We start from the raw sequence: 20116 nt of genomic DNA, 5'->3' as shown, positions 1-20116 counted from the left end.
CGCCATGTTGTTGTCTCCTTTGAGCAACACAACAGGGTATATAGCCAGAAATCAACTGTGCACCATACAGTGTAAAGTATAGCCTGTAAACATATAAACTATAATTACACTTCTGCACAAGTGGGGCCAGCACCTCAGGTGCTGCTTACCGCCCGCTTAAAGCGGTTGTGTGGCCACCAGAATCCCTGCCTGGGTCCCCCAGAGTTTGTCTCCCCTCTGCAGCGTCCGAGGAGCTGACAGGAATGGCTGCCAGCGTCCTGAGGAGAGGAGGGAGCCGTGGGCGTGACCCAGAAAGTGCGGGAACTGGTGCCCCACTGTGCACAGTGAGGGGGGTGGAGTATGCAAAGCATGCTCCAGCCCTCAGTGCTGCCGTGCTGTACAGCGTCCCGCCCTTCCCCTGACTGGCAGGGCTGGGGGCGGGAAGAAAAAGAGACTAGGCCCAAAAGCCGGGGACTCGAGTTATAAGCGCGGCCGCCGTATAAGCGCGGCCGGCGCAGAGTCCCCGGCGCACTAACAGTCCCAGCCGCGCCTCAGTAATAACAATGGCAGCGGCGGTCAGCGCGGTAGTCCCCATACACAAACACACTCAGCGCTGCAGTGTATAATGGCACAAACGCGGTCAGCGCCGCGGTCCCCGGTGCACTAGCACACCCAGCAATGCTGGAGTGTTGCTGTGCGCGGTCCCCACGGGGACACAGAGTACCTCAAAGTAGCAGGGCCATGTCCCTGAACGATACTCGGCTCCTATCCAGCAGGGTCCTCAGGAGCTGTGGATGGAGCACGGTCTCAGTGCCTGGAGACCGTTAGGATCCCACTTCACACAGAGCCCTAAGGGGGATGGGGAAGGAAAACAGCATGTGGGCTCCAGCCTCCGTACCCGCAATGGATACCTCAACCTTAACAACACCGCCGACAAGAGTGGGGTGAGAAGGGAGCATGCTGGGGGCCCTATATGGGCCCACTTTTCTTCCATCCGACATAGTCAGCAGCTGCTGCTGACTAATCTGTGGAGCTATGCGTGCATGTCTGCCTCCTTCGCACAAAGCAAAAAACAAACTGAGGAGCCCGTGGGAGCACGGGGGGTGTATAGGCAGAAGGGGAGGGGCTTTACACTTTTAGTGTAATACTTTGTGCGGCCTCCGGAGGCATAGCCTATACACCCCAATTGTCTGGGTCTCCCAATGGAGCGACAAAGAAAGTATCACTCCTAAAATACTTTTGACATTCTTGGGGCATAGTATTTCAAGTGGTGTAAAAATTGATACCTGTAGCTTGACATACTAGACACTCTTCAGTACACCACCTCATAGCTAGTATACTCTTTATAAATATTTGCTTTAATACTTTGGTACCTTTCTTGAGTTCTTCTGGCTCATCTGCTTTCTTCTTTGATTTTGATGGTTCTTCATGCTTTTTCTCTACAGGCTCTGCAATTGGATAGGAGATTGACTTACTCTGTCCTAAGCTTAGTCTGGATAAAACTAAAGCATTAACTACATCAAATATTTCAGTGGAACACAATGTATGATAACTTTGGTACTTGTGACTTAATATACCACATATTCTTCCTTACAGCACTTCTTAGCTAGCATACTCTACATCAATACTTTGCACCAAGATTTACAGTAGATACCTTTCCTAGGTTCTGCTGGCTTCTCATCTTTTTTCTTGGGTTGTGATGGCTCTTCATGTTTTTTCACTGGAGGCTCTGCAAACGATATGGGAGATGTATTAATACAATCATAATATTAGATCAGACAGAAACTGCACCCTTTTTTTACTGCTTATATAGTGATAGACATGTTAAATACTTTTCTCCACACATTTTAGCAGCATCATTATTTTTTGTTTTTTTGTGGACAGCTAATTAGAAGAAATCAGACAGATAAATTTTTGCACGGTCACATTGAAAAATCATTATAAATCATTAAAACTATAAATGATCCATGTCTACAGGCCATTATTCTGATATGATGACATTCAATGCATTTACTGTCAACTGTAATGTGAGAATTACAATCAAAATAATCTATATCAAGTTCTTAAGCTAAAATAGAATCTTTTTTTATGGACAGGGTAAAAAGTGCCCTATTTTTTTATTATCCTGGAATTTCTGGACAGTTGGCAACCAACATACTCTACATGAATAAATTTGTCATCTGGTTTGCTGCTCTATATGTACCACGTGTCATGGCGACTTCCCTGGTGCTTCTCTGTAGCTTAGTCAGAGCCAGATGTTGACCAGTTTTGTTCTCTCTGATGATCGGTCTGGCAGGAGTTAATTCCTGCCAGGCTGTGACTTGCTGCGGGGGTTTCAAGTTAGTGACAACTTATCACAGCTGCCTCTGCCCTTAAAAAGATGGTGGATCCTGATCCTCCATGTAGAATAGAGCAAAACCGATGCTGGTCTTGGTGCATGGTGATTCAGCTGCTGGAGCACTGTTTGCTATTTTGGTGTGTTGTGGAGATACCTTTCTCATTGAGTATTTCCTTCCTTTTCTTTATTTTCTCCGTGGGCACATATGGTCTTTACCTCCGTGATTGACTGCTGTGAGTGAGTTTTAGTTTCTCCATGTCTGTCTATTTGTGGGGGATTTATCACTCCTGTCCTAGCCCTCTCCCAGGGTGGGGGTAAGGGGGTATAAGATCAGGGCTTTTCAGGAGTTAGGGTTACACTGGAGTTCCAGACTTTTCCACCATCAGGCGTACCTCTGGGATGGGGGACAGTTAGAGGCTCTTGTAGCCTTAGGGTCAGTTCAAGATGCCCGATTCCCAGTCACTCTTTTACTACTATGACAATATTCATCCAATACTTAGCTACCTTTCTTGGTTTCTGTTGGCTTCTCCTCTTTCTTCTTGGGTTCTTCTGGCTCTTCATGTTTTTTCACTAAAGGCTCTGCAAAAGAATTGGAGATGTATTAAAACTCAAAGTTTGAGAGGATTAAACTATAACAGACAAATAGAAATTTCAACAAATATATTTTGGTTGTGCACTTTTTGATAAATGTGGCGTCTCTGGACATGTTACATAAAATAATCTACCTTCTGCCATTCCATTTCTTGGCTTGCATAACCTATACCAATAGTTTTGGTAATATTTAGGTACCTTTCTTAAGTTTTTCTGTCTCTTCTTGTTTCTTTTTGGGTACTGTTGGCTCCTCTTTTGTTTTCACTGTAGACTCTGCAATTGCAATGTTATTTATTAGTTGTGTTGTAAAGTTAACCAGGATAAATACTCATTTACTAAAGTTGGGAATACTGTGTGAAAAATTTAGCATATGTGAAAAGACATATTAAACCATCTAATTAGTTTGTATACCCTAGTTTTGCTGAAATACTTATGTACCTTTCTTGGGTTTTGATGGCTCTTCATGTTTTTTCGCCATAGACTCTGCAAAGGTATTGGACCTTTCTTAACATTGTCATATATTTTGATTAGTCAGCAAGAAACTATACCAAATTGTTATTGTTGTACAGCTCATGTGATAAATTTGGCACATGTGGCTAGATTTTAGAAACTTTTCATTAAACCACCTATTAACAAGCATACTCTACATCAATATTTTTTTTTACCAATAATTGGGTACCTTTTTTAGGTTCTGCTGGCTTCTCCTGTTTCTTCTTAGATTCCAATGGCTCTTCATGCTTTTTCACTAGAGACTCTGTAAAGGTATGGGAGAATAATTACCACTTGCCTACAGTTAAACAGGATAAAACTAATGCAGATTGCATAAACATAATCTGAAGCAAATTTATTTCATTTGTGCACCACCCAATATGATAAATTTGGTACATGTGGCTTGACATGTTATAGACTCTTACTTACATTTCCTCTCAGCTAGCATTCTTTACATCACTATTTGCACAAAGACTGACATACCTTTCTTGGGTTCGACTGGCTCCTTCTCTTTCTTCTTGGGTTCTGCGAGCTCTTCATATATTTTTACTGGAGGCTCTACAAAATGATTCAAAATGTATTAAAACATCTCTGAAATTAGGATTATACTATAGCAGACTTGTAGAAACTAGACCAAATGTATTTTAGTGGTGCACTTTCTGTAATAAATATGGCACATGTGACTAGATGTGTTAGACAATCTACATTACACCATCTCTTGACTTGCATATTCTACTTCAATATTTTATAATAATGCTTAGGTACCTTTCTTAGATTCCTGTTTTTTCACTGGAGGCTCTGCAAAGATATTAGAAATTTATTAATATGGTTTTAAATTTAGACATGGTTAAACTACCAAAAACAGTTAAGAACCTCAAAAATATATATTTCAGTGGTACATTTTGTATGAAAAATATGGGATATGTGGCTACTCTAAACACTTTTATGTTTCAACAACAAAACAAAGATGAGAACCTCAGTAGTTCATTAAGTTCAGAAGGTACCATAGTACCTAGAGTGAAAATCCACCTATATCCACATTGAGCCAGCAACCTTTTAATGTCACTCCCCAATTCTAATATGCACCCACATCCCTATCCTGGCTGGACAGGCATCATGTATCTGGATAGCTGGCAGCTAGGCATGTGTGTAGACGGACTTGCACTTGCCATTATAAAGAGATCGGACTGGTTACAATTTAGTCACATGTCCAACTGTTTAAGAGACCTTGTGAGAAACTATTTCCAGTAACCCCTGAGGAAGTAAGAAAGATAAAGGAAAATGCACATCTGGTATATTTGGTGGTCATTTTGCATAGCACACACTACTATGGGTAAGACTGCATTTATTACATGTGGAATAGATCTATGTACAGTACAAGGTGGCCATAAAATAACCTAAGGGGGTTTGGAGCCGTATGCAGACTCACCCAGTGAACACAGTTGGCTGAAAATTAGTATGTATGCTATTCAAGGCATGGGGAAATAGAAGGCATCTTTAAAAAAATTTTATACCAAAACTCCCCACCAGGTGAGAAACTGGCACTGTACAATGAGCAAGCGGCCCAAGAACCTTGTGCCGATAATTGGAGACTAGCATAACTGTTCAATATGGATGCCATCATGCAGGGTGATCATGTTCATCCTATGCAGAACATGCTCGACGCTTTTGCGTGTATCATGTCTCCTGGGATGCTATTAATGTCCAAAATGATACGGTCTTTGAGGTCAGCCAGGGTGTCAACATTTCCCCGATAAACACACTCTTTCAGTGTTCACACAACCAGAAATCACAAGGATTGAGATCGGAGAATGCAATGGCCATGCGTTAGGGAAGGAGCGGCTCAAAATCCTGTCATTGGGAAACTGTGCACGCAGAACATTCCTCACAGGATTTGAGAGGTGAGGAAGTGCTCTATCATGCATGAAGGTGGTCGTCTGAAGACACTGCCGCTGTTGGAGTTGCGAAGTGATCACTGTTTCATTTACAGCGTTGTCTGGTATCTTGCTGCTGTCACGGAACAGGTAGCAACCCCAGTTGGCCTCATTTGTTTGCAAAAGAACGGTCTGAGGATGAATGATGAGGTGAAGCCACACCAGACGGTTACCTTTGGGGAATGCAGCGTAACCCCTTCGACTGCATGTGGATTTTCGGTAGCCCATATGTGACAGTTTTGTGAGTTCACCATTCCATTCAGGTAAAAATGCGCTTTCTTGCACCACAGAACATTCCATGGCTAATTACCATCCACTTCCACTCTCGCCAGAAACATGAATTCAAATGTCATGCGGGTATCATTGTCACAAGTAAGAAGTTGTTGATGATGGCTAATTTTGGACAGGTGTGCCTCTACCTTTCGTCGAACTTTCCACATTTTGCTGTATCGGAGCACAAATTGCCTAGAAACACTGCGTGTACTGCTGTTCCCGGCAGTGTTGTTCATGCCCTGTTCCACGAGGCAGTGGCAATGTCCTCCACAACCTCTCTGCATCTCCTGTGCTCTGGCTGAACACTCAGTAACCCTGTTGCCTTAAAACGTGTCATCATCTGTCTCAGCGAATTGACAGCCATTGGACCGCTACGTGTGTGAAGGTCTTTCAAACGACGAAAGGATCTCAGTGCAACTATAGTATTCCTGGCATTCTCATAAAATAACTGCTCTAATGATCTGGCAAAGAGAAAGGCATCTTGCAGACTGAGTTGCAAGGCACTTTTTCATTTGTTGGGGAGTTATGATATAAATATTTTTTTAAGATGCCTTGTGTTTCTCCATGCCTTGAATAGCATACATACCAATTTTCAGCCAATTCTGTCCACTGGGTCAGTCTGTACACGGCTTCAAATACTTTAGGTTATTTTTTGGCCACCTTGTACTATTAATGTCATTATCTATTATATATTATATAGGAGGTTTAATATCTACATTTAACTTATCATGTGAGCTTGCATTTTATCTTATTATATTATATTTTGGCCTTGTGGCTGTTTTAAAATAGTTCCACTAAAATTTATTGTTTTGGTCCTAAAGACTTGCTTTTGTATTTTTACTGAAATGTTAATTTGTAGTTTCTAATCACGACTTTATGAATATAAAAGAGGCTTTCTGCAATTGTAATAATGCATAGCTCCTACTTTTATTATGTGCCCAGTAGGTCATGTATTCTTAGCAATATTTTATGGCAATACTTAGTTTAGTTAGATACTGTACCTTTCCTAGCTTTTGCTGTTTCCTCCTTTTTCTTTTTGGGCTCTGTTGGTGCTTCATCTTTTTTTACTGGAGGCTCTGGAAAGACATTGGAGCTTAATACTCTATTTAGCTTAGACAGGATAAAATCAGATCAGACAAATAGAAACTACACCAAACGTATTTCACTGGTCACCCGGTATGATGCTGTATATTTGATACATGTTGCTTTACATACTAAACACACTTCTTTACATCTCCTCTTAGACCCGCAACACACATCCGTTTTTTTCGTACGTGTGCGGTACGTATTTGCACGTACCGGAGACACGGAGAAACGGAGACCCATGTTATTCAATGGTAGATGGCACACACACGTAAAATCACACGGAACGTGTGTCCGTGTGGTAAGTACGTGTGTGCGCTTTTCTACATGGATGACATGTCCGTTTTTGGCCGGCAGCACGCAAGCACGGACCCGCTGTAGTCTATGGGTCCGTGCCTGCAGTATGGAGTATGTCCATGTTCAGCACGTATCGCCCGTGTCCGTTTTTCATCACAAAATCTGAAACACTTGTTTCCAATCTATCAGGTCAATAGAAAGCAAACAACAACACCAGGATCTCATGATGAATGATTAAAATCGTTAATTGGGTAAGAATACGGGCCTTTAAAAACGGACAGCACGCGGACAGCACATGTACGTATTTTATGTCAATACAGACATTCCACACGCACACACGGCTCACATACGCCATCACACGGATGCCATACGTACCGGAGAAACGACCCTAAAAAACGGAACACGGACCCGAAAAACGGACCGTAAGACACGTACTTTTTTTTGCGGAAGTGTGTTTTAGGCCTTAGATAGAATACTCTTCATCAAAACTTGCACAGAGACTCAGATACCTTTCTTGGGTTCTGCTGGCTCCTCATGTTTCTTGGGTTCTGCAGGCTCTTTATGCTTTTCCACTGGAGGCACTGCAAAGGTGTTGAAGATTTATCAATGTTGTTTTAAAGTCAGACATAATTAATAGGGATGATCGAATACCTCACATTTTTGGTTTTGCGAATATTTTCTAAATACCTCGCCGCTATTCGACTATTCGATGCGCAATGTAAGTCTATGGGAAGCACGAATAGTACCGAATAGTTGTTATTCGGGTTTCCCATAGACTTACATTGCGCATCGAATATTCGCGAATAGTCAAATAGCAGCGAGGTATTTGGAAAATATTCTCAAAGCCGAATAATCGAAGTATTCGATCATCCCTAATAATTAAACTTGAACAAACATGTAACTACACTAAATACATTTTAGTACTACACTTTGCGTGATATATATGGCATATGTGGCTAGACAAGTTAGGCAATCTACCTTTGACTTGCATACTCTATACCAATATTTTGTGGTAATACTTAAGTACCTTTCTTAGGGACTACTGACTCCTCCTGTTTCTTCTTGGGTTCTATTGGTTCTTCTTGTTTTTTCACTGGAGGCTCTGAAGAGGTAATAGAGATTTAAGAATAATATTCTAAAGTTGGAAAGTATTGCACTACAGAAGAAAGGTAGAAACCAATCAAATATATTTATGTGGTGCATTTTGAATGATACATTGAGCACGTGGTTAGACATGATAGAAAATCTAGTTAACACCATCTATTGCTTTGCATATTCTATACCAATAATTCTGGGAATACTTATGTACCTTTCTTAGTTTCTCTTGGCTCCTCCTGTTTCTTTTTTAATTCTAATGGCTCATGTTTTTTCACTGGAGATTCTGCAAAGGTATTGGAGATATGTTGATACACTGTTAAAGTTAGCATGAAACTAGATCATACAAACAAAAAGTACACAAATTATTACAGAGATGCGAAGTGTGTGAAGTATGGCACTTGTGGCTAGACACATTAGACAATCAACCTTAACACCATTTCTTGGCTTGCGTACTCTACTTGAATATTTGTATGCAATACTTAGGTACCTTTTTTGGGTTTTGCTAGCTCTTCATCCTTTTTCACTGTTGACTCTGCAAATGTACAGAATTGACAATTTATTAATGCTGTTTTAAAGGTGGACAGGATTGAATGACAGCAGGCAGGTAAAAGTAAGAAAAATATATATTTCAGTGGTGCACTTTGTGTGATAAATATGGCATATGTGAGTACACTAGAGAAGATGGATAAATGACAATATGGTGTGTTATCTCTTGGCTTACATACCCCAAAACAATTCTCATGTTTTAAAAAAATATATATAAATAAAAGTGTACCAATCCGAGTCTGGCAACTCGGGTAATTAAAAAAATAAAGCAAAAATAAAGAAAGAAAGGGAAAAGCAGGCACATTATAGTTACCTAGTCTCTCGTGCGACTGTACACTGCTTCTGGGTTGCTCATACTACTTCCAGAGCCACTCATTAACCTCATACATATGCACTGCTTCCCCCTCCCACCGGTAGTCCCCATGTCTCTGATTGGTTGTAGTCAGATGCTCCCCCACCCTGTGTGACAGCTTGTCTGACTGCTTTCAATCTCTTTATTGCTTTCAATGTCTATATTGCTGTAAAAGTAAATAAATTACTAAATTGGCATAGGGTCCCCCCCATATTATGATACCCAGCATAGATACAATAAATGGCTACAGGCTGCGGCCCACAGCCATGTACTTATGTTGGCTGTTTATCAAAATAATAGGGACCGCATGCAGCTTTTTTTTATTTAAATAAATAATAAAAAAAACCTGGCATGTAGTCCCCCAATTTTGATACCCAGCCATGAGAAAGCCGACAGCTCAGGGCTGGTATTCTCAGGCTGAGGAGACCCATGCTTATTGGGCCCCCCAGCCTAAAAAAAGCATCCTGCAGCTGCACAGGATTGTCTCATCCATTAGATGGGACAATCTCAGCACTTTATCTGGCTCATCATGATTGACCAGGTTTGGTGGCAACCGGTGTAATAAGGAATTAATAACAGCTCACAGCTACCACTAAGCTCTAATTAGTAATGAGAAGTGTCTATGAGACTTCCCCCATTACTAATCTGTAAGTGAAAATAATACGCACAAACACTGAAAAATCCTTTATTTGAAATAAAATGCATAAAAACACTCTTTCCCCCACTTAGCAACCCCCCCAAAACACCCAGGTTAAATGTAATCCACACAAAATCCGACAAAGTTTCCGGCTCTGTTACATTACTAAAGGCAAAGCGTTGTGGGCATACAACATAACTGCCCGCTTTGAGCATCAGGCAAAGACTGAGTCACAGCAATGAGCGGTGATGTCACTCAGGTTATTTGCAGTAACAGCTGGATGTTCCCTTGGTCGTCCACCTGTGACCACAGGTAACCTGACATTAGGTGACTTCTTTGAACTGAGTGACCTCACAAAAACAGTTTTGACACTGCCTGCTGTTTTCTGCTAGGAGGTGCAAATTTGGTGCTGATATGTCTCCAGTGCACCAGATTTCAACACCAAATTTTTACCTCCTGACAGAAAACTGCATCGAAACAGCGTCAAAACCATTTTTGTGCATTTTTTGGCCAAGAGATGCAGATGTAGTGCTGAAAGTTTGACACCATAGATGCCTTCCATTACTAATCTAGGGCTTAGTGGCAGCGGTGAGCTGTTATTAACCCCTTATTAGCCTGATTTCCACCACACCAGGGCAATCGGGATGAGGCGGGTAAAGTTCCAGGATTGTTGCATCCAAGACAGCCCCCAGCTGTCAACTTTATCATGACTGGGTATCAAAATTGAGGAACTGCACGCTGTTTTTTAAATGATCTTTTAAAATAATTAAAAAGAAAACCGCATGCCGTCCTTCTTATTTTGATACACAGACAAGATAAGCACATGACTGGGGGCTACAGCCTTAAGTTGTATGCTTTATCTGTGCTGGGTATCAAAATATGGAGGGAACCTATGCCAATTTATATATTTATTTTTTTTGTACAGAAATATAGACACACACAGACAATGTATCTGATTGAAAGCAGTCATACATGCTGTCATACAGAGTGGGGGTGCATCTGACTGCAACCAAAGACTCAGGGAGTCTTCTTTATTTCATCCAAGCATAAAAATAACAGGAGGGGGATGCACAAGATGTCTAGACTCCTGTTATTTTTAAACTTGGATGAAATAAAAAAAATTTTTAAACAGGGTAAGTGAAACCATTTTTTCAACCTCACAGATACCCAGGACCAACCGATTGGACCCGTTAGTCTCATGTATCTGCGACTCCACCCATCACTAGTCACAATCCATACACTTTAAAATTATGCATTTTAATGGCACCCACCCAATACCACCATGTACACTGGTCTCTTCTGGAAATATGTGGTGTGTCTTGTGAGCTGACTTCACATGCCTTTATAAACAAATCAAATGAGATATCGTGGCACTCCTGATATAAGTCGGGTTGCACCGGAAGAGTACGAATCCAGAAGAAGAGAAGAAAAGCTGGGCACTCCACGATGAAAGCAAAAGTTGAATTTATTTATGAAGTGAAAATTAAACAGATGTTTCGGTCTAGTATTAGACCTTTATCAGTTTAACGTGCTGCTGGAGGAAAGCTGTCTGCATTGGTGGCATAAGAATGACAGCGGTATCCGCTGTCCACAGCAGCGGTGGACACTGCTGTCATTCCTATTCCACCTATACCGATAGTTCTCCTTCAGCAGTATGTTAAACTGATAAAGGTCTAATACTAGACCGAAACGTCTGTTTAATTGTCATTGAATTTGCTTAATAAATAAAGACACCTTGCATTAATTGTGAAGTGCCCAGCTTTTCTTCTCATATTATGAACAAATCAGTCTGGTTACAATCTGGTCAAATGACTAGAATTTTTAGGGGATTTGGGGAGTCAATATTTCTTGTCCCCCTGAGGAAGCTAGAGGGATTAAGCAAAACCCGCATATTTGGAGGTGGCTTTGCTTAGTGTACATTACTATGGATAAGATTGCATCTATTACTTACGTAAGCCTTAGATCTATATAGTATAAATGTTATTATCTATTTGAGAGATCTAATTTCCCTGTTTCACATCTCATATGCGCCTGCATTGTTACTTATGACCTGGTATGTTGTCTTCTATTCTTTGACCTTGTTGCTGTTTTAACATATGTAAGATATATATATGTATATATATATATATATATATATATATATACAGTTAGGTCCAGAAATATTTGGACAGTGACACAATTTTCGCGAGTTGGGCTCTGCATGCCACCACATTGGATTTGAAATGAAACCTCTACAACAGAATTCAAGTGCAGATTGTAACATTTAATTTGAAGGTTTGAACAAAAATATCTGATAGAAATTGTAGGAATTGTACACATTTCTTTACAAACACTCCACATTTTAGGAGGTCAAAAGTAATTGGACAAATAAACCAAACCCAAACAAAATATTTTTATTTTCAATATTTTGTTGCGAATCCTTTGGAGGCAATCACTGCCTTAATTCTGGAACCCATGGACATCACCAAACGCTGGGTTTCCTCCTTCTTAATGCTTTGCCAGGCCTTTACAGCCGCAGCCTTCAGGTCTTGCTTCTTTGTGGGTCTTTCCGTCTTAAGTCTGGATTTGAGCAAGTGAAATGCATGCTCAATTGGGTTAAGATCTGGTGATTGACTTGGCCATTGCAGAATGTTCCACTTTTTTGCACTCATGAACTCCTGGGTAGCTTTAGCTGTATGCTTGGGGTCATTGTCCATCTGTACTATGAAGCGCCGTCCGATCAACTTTGCGGCATTTGGCTGAATCTGGGCTGAAAGTATATCCCGGTACACTTCAGAATTCATCCGGCTACTCTTGTCTGCTGTTATGTCATCAATAAACACAAGTGACCCAGTGCCATTGAAAGCCATGCATGCCCATGCCATCACGTTGCCTCCACCATGTTTTACAGAGGATGTGGTGTGCCTTGGATCATGTGCCGTTCCCTTTCTTCTCCAAACTTTTTTCTTCCCATCATTCTGGTACAGGTTGATCTTTGTCTCATCTGTCCATAGAATACTTTTCCAGAACTGAGCTGGCTTCATGAGGTGTTTTTCAGCAAATTTAACTCTGGCCTGTCTATTTTTGGAATTGATGAATGGTTTGCATCTAGATGTGAACCCTTTGTATTTACTTTCATGGAGTCTTCTCTTTACTGTTGACTTAGAGACAGATACACCTACTTCACTGAGAGTGTTCTGGACTTCAGTTGATGTTGTGAACGGGTTCTTCTTCACCAAAGAAAGTATGCGCCGATCATCCACCACTGTTGTCATCCGTGGACGCCCAGGCCTTTTTGAGTTCCCAAGCTTACCAGTCAATTCCTTTTTTCTCAGAATGTACCCGACTGTTGATTTTGCTACTCCAAGCATGTCTGCTATCTCTCTGATGGATTTTTTCTTTTTTTTCAGCCTCAGGATGTTCTGCTTCACCTCAATTGAGAGTTCATTAGACCGCATGTTGTCTGGTCACAGCAACAGCTTCCAAATGCAAAACCACATACCTGTAATCAACCCCAGACCTTTTAACTACTTCATTGATTACAGGTTAACGAGGGAGATGCCTTCAGAGTTAATTGCAGCCCTTAGAGTCCCTTGTCCAATTACTTTTGGAAAAAGAGGAGGCTATGCATTACAGAGCTATGATTCCTAAACCCTTTCTCCGATTTGGATGTGAAAACTCTCATATTGCAGCTGGGAGTGTGCACTTTCAGTCCATATTATATATATAATTGTATTTCTGAACATGTTTTTGTAAACAGCTACAATAACAAAACTTGTGTCACTGTCCAAATATTTCTGGCCCTGACTGTATATGATAAAATCTAGATTTGCCTTTAAGAGCCCCCTTTTTGGGAGGCAATGTTTGATTAGTCAGGTACCTTTCTTAGGTTCTGCTCGCTCCTGTTTCTTTTTGGGCCCTGTTGGCTCTTCGTGTTTTTTCACTGGAAGCTCTGCAAAGTTATTGGAAATGATACTCTTTTAATTTAAACAGGATAAAAACAGACCAGAACAAGAAACAACATCAAATTTATTTCAATGGCACACCCAGAATGATAAATTTGGGACCAGTGGCTTTACATGCAAAATGTAATTCCTTAAATCCTCTCTTAGATAGGATACTCTTCATTAATATACAGTATTTCGCACAGAGACTTAAGGGTACTTTACAAGCTGCTCACTAGGAGATCGCTAGCGAGCATACCCGCCCTCATCACATCGCTGCTCGTGGCGCACAACATCGCTAGGAACAGTCACACATACTTACCTGCCTAGCGACGTCGCTGTGACCGGCGAACCCCCTCCTTTCTAAGGGGGCAGTTCGTTCGGCGTCATAGCGACGTCACTAAGCGGCCACCCAATAGAAGCGGAGGGGCTGAGATGAGTGGGCCGAACATCCCGCCTACCTCCTTCTTTCCTCATTGCCAGCGGTCGCAGATAAGGAGATGTTCCTCGTTCCTGCGGTGTCACACATAGCGATCTGTGCTGCCACAGGAACGACGACCAACCTCGCTACTGACCAGACAACAATTTTTGGTAAATGAACGACGTCTCACAGACAAACGATTTTTACCTCTTTTGTGATCATTTAAGGTTGCATATAGGTGTCGCACGCTGCGATGACGCTAACGACGCCGGATGTGCATCACAAACACCGTGACCCCGACGATATATCGTTAGCGATGTCACAGCGTGTAAATGGCCCTTTAGATACCTTTCTTGAGTTCTGCTGGCTCCTCATGTTTCTTCTTGGGTTCTTTAGGCTCTTCATGTTTTTTCATTGGAGGCTCTGCAAATGTATTAGAGACATATTAATGCTGTTTAAAAAGTCAGACAGGATAAAACTACAGAATACAGGTAAAAACTACCTTAAAAATATTTTGGTTGGGGGTGCATTTTGATTGATAATTATGGCACATGTGGCTATACATTCTCCATTTGCTATCTCTTGGCATGCAGTTTCTACACCAATATTTTCTATCAATACTTTGGTACCTTTCTTAGAGTCTGCTGGTTTCTCCAGTTTCTTTTTGGATTCTTTTGGCTCTTCTTGCTTTTTCACCTGAGATTCTGCATAGATAATAGAACTGTATGAATTATGTTCTAAAGTTAGGCAGGATTAAAACAGAATAATATCTTAGAAAAACTGTGCTTAAAACATTAGTGAAGTGATTATAAGAAACTTCTTAAAGAATCTTATCAGAGAAATCAGCTTCCTTCCCACATAACAGACACTTCTTGCCCTCTTTCCTATCTCATGAACTCACCATACACTGTGAAAAAGTAGCTCAAGTCCATATTAGTCAGAAAAGATGGGCTACAGGTGACATCTGGCATGGCCAGTGGAGTAACGATCACCCTCTGTGAGAGTACGACCATGACCAGGCCCATATGGGAGGGGGCCCTTCAATTCCAGCAACTATGCCGCTGGATGTTTGTCCAAGGATGCACTATCAGTTGTTGAAATGTATTGCGGTGCAGAGACATGTCTGGTCCCTGGACTGCAATACATGTTGTGTAATATTGGCAAGCAGCTGATGTCAGCATGCAAGTCACTGGCTGTCCATGGCAGTGACATGCACTACCCATTCCTTTCGCACAGAGAATACAATAATTTCCCAGCCTCCTGATGAACCTTGGAATTTTGGAAAAGGGGAAACGCATCAAGGCGAGGCAGAGCAATAATCTAAAAGGGAAGTAACACATTTTATCATCTTCCCTGGGTAATCTTTAACCCATTATATTATATTGCCCTTTTTTTTGGTCAATCATATTGTATTGGTTGCCATGATACATCCATTGGGCAATTATCTCTCTAAGAGGAATAAGCAATATGTTATTGTTGCTTTCCTATTTTTTTCTTGTGTTTAATCCTGCAAAATGTATTTTTGTATAAGTGAATTGTTTTATGATTGCCATTGATACATAGAAATAGGGGAGACCTATTATTTAATGGAATTGACTTTTCTTCCATTATATTAATGATTTTTTTTACATCATATTAATGTAGGTTACATACCATGTATCATGTAATATGCATTTCCAGCTATTTGCAATAATGGGAGACAGCATATAAACTTCCCCCTTGTATTGTGTGTCTGTGGTCTGTGAGCATCATTTTTGCATGCAATTGAATTTTGATCACTCATCTGTGATCTGTTTCAGCATTGCTGCGATTGTCAGCGAGTTTCGCATCACTCGCATAAATACAAGTTTATGGGTGATTGTAAAATATTGGACTGCACTCGGATGTCATCTGAGTGCAGTCCAATATCTGATATATGCACAGACAGGCAGCAGAGGAGATGGAGAGATTAATTTCTCCATATTCTCTACACCTGGGATCAGACTCTTGCATGCGATAGAATTGGAGCACAGTGGATGACACTCAGTTCATGATAGTAGCAGAGTTTGATCAGTGTCATTAGCATGAGAGAACATAGGATTATGTGAATGTAACACTGGCCCAGGTCTGTGACTAGAAATCCAAGACTCTGGTGATTTACAGTGAACTGTTATAGCGGCCTCATCGTCACCACTCAGTGTGTGACTGTGAATTAATGTGTGAGACACAGCAGAAACCACACCTTAATAGCAAGGGTGGTATTAAATCACTCATCGCAAATTTTGCAAGTACATCTAAATTCAGGTGTTGCTTCTGATTCTAAATGAAAATGTGATATCTGTGCTTTGAGATCAACCATTTTTTTTAAAGAGAAATTTCCCAAATTCTGGAACTTAAACACAAGCGTTTCCCTACCAAATTATACATACACATTATTTAAAATAGTATTTGAGCCTATTTCATTGCTCCAACAATCTAATTTTAGACACATATACATGCCATCTGAGTACAACAGCAAATTACACATTTACTATTATGACTTGATTTCATCTAGATTTCTCGGTCCCAAGCAATTTGCTAAAGGCACGCGGACTTTTTAAAATCTTCATTTATTTATTTATTTATTTATTTTAATGAGAAAACAATCTACATTATCCTGAAGCAACTGAAGTGTTTACATTGTTTGAAATTATTTGTTGCACTCTCTTCATTGCTTTAATTAGTCTAGTATCAGAAGTGTTCAGACGCCAACTTAGTACAGCGGCCAGTTGCAATGACTATCAACATTTTCTGGTGCCATCCAATGTTGAAAAGACACATTGTCTTTTTTCCATTGCTATTGCCACAAAATACTTTAAGTGCGTGGACTGAAACAACCTCTTTATTTAGGATGTATCTGGGCATAAGTAGTGCTATATGCAAGTAACACTTGGCATTCTTTGTAAACTCTGGCAAAAGCAATAGCAGGGAGGAAGTGGAGGGTGTAATGGAGTCTATGTCCCATCGCTCACCTCAATCACAGCAAGATGATGTAGCCTCTGACAGCAACACCATCAGCTGGAGTCAGCATTCTGCTCAGTCCATCTTATCTTCCACCATAACAGTTAATGCTGTGCAGAGTAAAGTTTCTAATCTGTCAATGATACCTGTTTTTATTCTGCCCTAAATTCACCTTACCCAAAGCACCTTGAAGGCTTAAACTAGAAACACTTCTTTCTGTCTACATCTTGGAAGAAATTAACAGTCAGCTTTTGTTCTTGGAAGACATGCTGCAGAAATTGATGGACAAAACAATTCTAATGCCAATCTGTGTTCCAGGCTCGCTGAGTTTAGGTGGGAGGTAGATTGTTGGTAATTGTAATATTTAGAGCAAGGGCAAACCTTGAGGTGGGAATCAAGTAGGAGGTAAACAGTATTATCCATTTACCACACAGAGGCACCTGTCAGCCAAATCATGGATGAAGATTTCAATGTTGATGATTCTGTGTTGAATAAAAACTGGAAACCAGACAGAGGTAATGAGAAATAGAAATCACTAAATCACGAAAGGAGGAGGCATTAGCGATATAAAGCACAGAAAATGTGTATCAAAAACATAATCTTGGGCCACATTAGCTTTGTCTGCTTTCAGCTCTGCAGCAGGTAATGCCGCATACGCTGTTTTTAGAGGAGCTTCTGTAAAGCCCCTGACTGACAGGTGCCACAGGGTACTACATCCAACCCCGGATTGCTGGAAGACCATTGCTGGTAAACACCACAACACACACACAAATCCATGCCCTTTTCTCCAGATTGGGTAACAGGCTAGAGATGGATTTGACAGTTGGTCACCTATAGGCTGGGACGCATCCAATCCACTAGTCAGAAACCCTGGGAAGAGGAGGGGCTAGTCAGTGAAGTGGATGGACGACAGACATCTTGTTAGTTAGAAAGTAAGCAGACACCAAGTCAGTCAGAAGTTCACGTGCTGACGGGAAAGTGTGCAGTGACCTACTGAGTAAAAAGGAGTACGGTTGCCAGGGAGAGTACGGTGAAGTACTCACTGGACAGAGCAGTGACAGGGTACAGAGCACTAGTTCAGGAAGACGTTTTAAGCTCACATGATAACAATTTGCCCAGTGAGGGAACCATCAAGGACCTTGACGATGTAAGTGTCCGGGGCACAGCCGCAGAGAGGGAACCTGGGAACGTGGACAGAGGTCCGACCCAAGAGAGGTTCAAGCTTCCTGCCATACGGGCCAAGATGGAGACAACAGGAGGGGACCCCAAGAACGCTTCAAGCCACGGGGACCCACCAACTACTACTACAGGGTGCATGGAGGGAAAGCTCACCAATTCACTAAACTAGCACTGGAAAAAAGGGAATACCGGATTGGTAAAGACCAGCACAAACCAGGTGGCAGCAACTACAGAGCAGTGAGTAAAGCACAAGTTAACCTACAGCACTTGTGTCGTCTGAGTTCTTCCTACACCTTCGCACCCATATACTACAACCACCATCATCCTCCCCTGGGGCCTAGCTCTACTTGCGGAGAGCCATTACACCTAAGCTGCCCAATACTACCAGCACCAGAGTGAAAGACTTTGCAGCGGCGCCTTTCCCCATATAGCCACATACCGCAAGTGGTGTTACGAAAAACTCTTTATTTTTATTAATTTTTCCCATGTACAAATTCCCCTTTTAAGTGACTCCCAGGGTCACGGAACTGGGCACCCAGTGAACTGTCCCAGTAAATCTACTGCCCGGGACAGAGTACCCCAAATCCCTGGGGTGCGTCAGCTCTACAGTGCCTGAGAGGTCGGATCACAGTGGTAGCAAGTCATAGCTGTGGGATTTTTGTGTCTGGGAGCTCTTTTCAACATAGTTCGAGGATCTATTCCACTGTGCAGGCTGTGCTGTTGGAAAATAAGCCAGGTCATCCTGGCACAAATTGAATAGGAACTATATCATGTCGTCAGCACATGAAATGGCATCACCTGTTCAAGTGGAGAAAGCTATCTGAACCAACAAGATGAGCGAGGCTGGTCCTCCTTCCTTTCCTCATGATTATCTATTTAGCAGTGTGCACCCACAAGTTACCTCCCCTCAATATCACCAGCCTCAACATCATCCCTCCTACTGTTTTCCTTAAAGTTCCTTCTCTACGTACATTACATTTTCAGTTCTCATTTTCTATGACTAAGAAACATGCATTCAATCATCCAGGAGTATGTGTGCTCAGGCTCAATGGAAGATATTTAGCGGTCTTTTTTAATTGAACCAAAAAGCTGTTCCTTTCAGTTTGGCACAAAATGCTATTTTTTTTAATAAAAAAAATCGTATTAGATGCAACACTTTTTCAGCCCAACAAACTTTGCTTATTTCTAACTTTGAATAACATGAAATATTATTGTGTGTGTGTCGGGGTGAAATCTTCAAAGTATCACCCTGATAAGCATTATGAGGAAGGGCAGAAATGTGGAAAATTATCCATCCAAAATTCTTTTTACATTTTAAAATTTCCAAATGAATATTTAGGCAGTAGAATTGGCATATTAGCAGGAAAATCAGTGTAGCTTTTGCACAGCAATGAGATGACAGCCATATGTCTGACCGGAGATGTCTTTTTAGTCACTGCAAAGTCAACACTTTTGCATGTATGGCGCCCCTGAGGCTTCAGTTGCCACAGGGTACTGCACCTCACCAGAGGTGCAGTATTCATCCTGGGTAAGGAGTTTAATTAATCAAAACATACAGTTAGTTGCCCTCTCACCGCGACTGGGCTATGGTAGAGACCAATGTACCACACTTCTCTCTGTCCAACATATCATCTATATTGTTGTAGTGCTGCTGCCTAGGCTGACTATGCTGACTCAAATCTTCATAATTTCATAGTTTCCTAGTTGTAAAGGTTAAAGTTCATTCAGTTCAACCATTAATCTAACATGCTGACCAAGAGGGAAAAAACACCCCATGAGGTAAATGTAACTTGCCCGCTATTAGAGAAAAAATTGAATTCCAATTCCACATGTGGTAATTGGACTAGTTCCCTGGATCAACATTGAAATAGAATTGACAATATGGCTTCATCTTTCCAAACTGTATAACCCCCAGCTTGATAGCCTTTCTTGATACAGCAGTTCACTCATTCCCTTAATAATTCTGGCTGTTCATTTGTGCACCCGCTCTAGTACAG

At 41.3% G+C, this 20116-nt stretch overlaps 1 protein-coding gene across 50 annotated transcripts in view; it reads right to left on the bottom strand.

Annotated features, from left to right (window-relative positions):
- TRDN (triadin) overlaps positions 1-20116 on the bottom strand; it is a 1152170-nt gene that overhangs the window by 250325 nt on the left and 881729 nt on the right. For 49 of the 50 annotated variants that reach the window (XM_075339946.1, XM_075339974.1, XM_075339964.1 and 46 more), the window contains 16 exons: positions 14591-14665; positions 14310-14384; positions 13477-13548; positions 8570-8614; positions 8294-8365; positions 8012-8086; positions 7494-7565; positions 6606-6680; positions 4163-4195; positions 3881-3955; positions 3588-3662; positions 3347-3391; positions 3107-3181; positions 2822-2896; positions 1634-1708; positions 1353-1427 (listed from right to left, as the gene is read on the bottom strand). In XM_075339946.1, the coding sequence (XP_075196061.1) occupies positions 1353-1427; positions 1634-1708; positions 2822-2896; positions 3107-3181; positions 3347-3391; positions 3588-3662; positions 3881-3955; positions 4163-4195; positions 6606-6680; positions 7494-7565; positions 8012-8086; positions 8294-8365; positions 8570-8614; positions 13477-13548; positions 14310-14384; positions 14591-14665 (1089 nt within the window). The remainder of the gene's footprint in view (positions 1-1352; positions 1428-1633; positions 1709-2821; positions 2897-3106; positions 3182-3346; positions 3392-3587; positions 3663-3880; positions 3956-4162; positions 4196-6605; positions 6681-7493; positions 7566-8011; positions 8087-8293; positions 8366-8569; positions 8615-13476; positions 13549-14309; positions 14385-14590; positions 14666-20116) is intronic. The other variant, XM_075339966.1, reaches the window with a different exon arrangement.

The sequence above is a fragment of the Anomaloglossus baeobatrachus genome, chromosome 3 (assembly GCF_048569485.1).
Source record: "Anomaloglossus baeobatrachus isolate aAnoBae1 chromosome 3, aAnoBae1.hap1, whole genome shotgun sequence".
In the NCBI taxonomy this organism is placed as follows: Eukaryota; Metazoa; Chordata; class Amphibia; order Anura; family Aromobatidae; genus Anomaloglossus; species Anomaloglossus baeobatrachus.
This window is presented reverse-complemented; position numbering and strand designations above follow the sequence as displayed.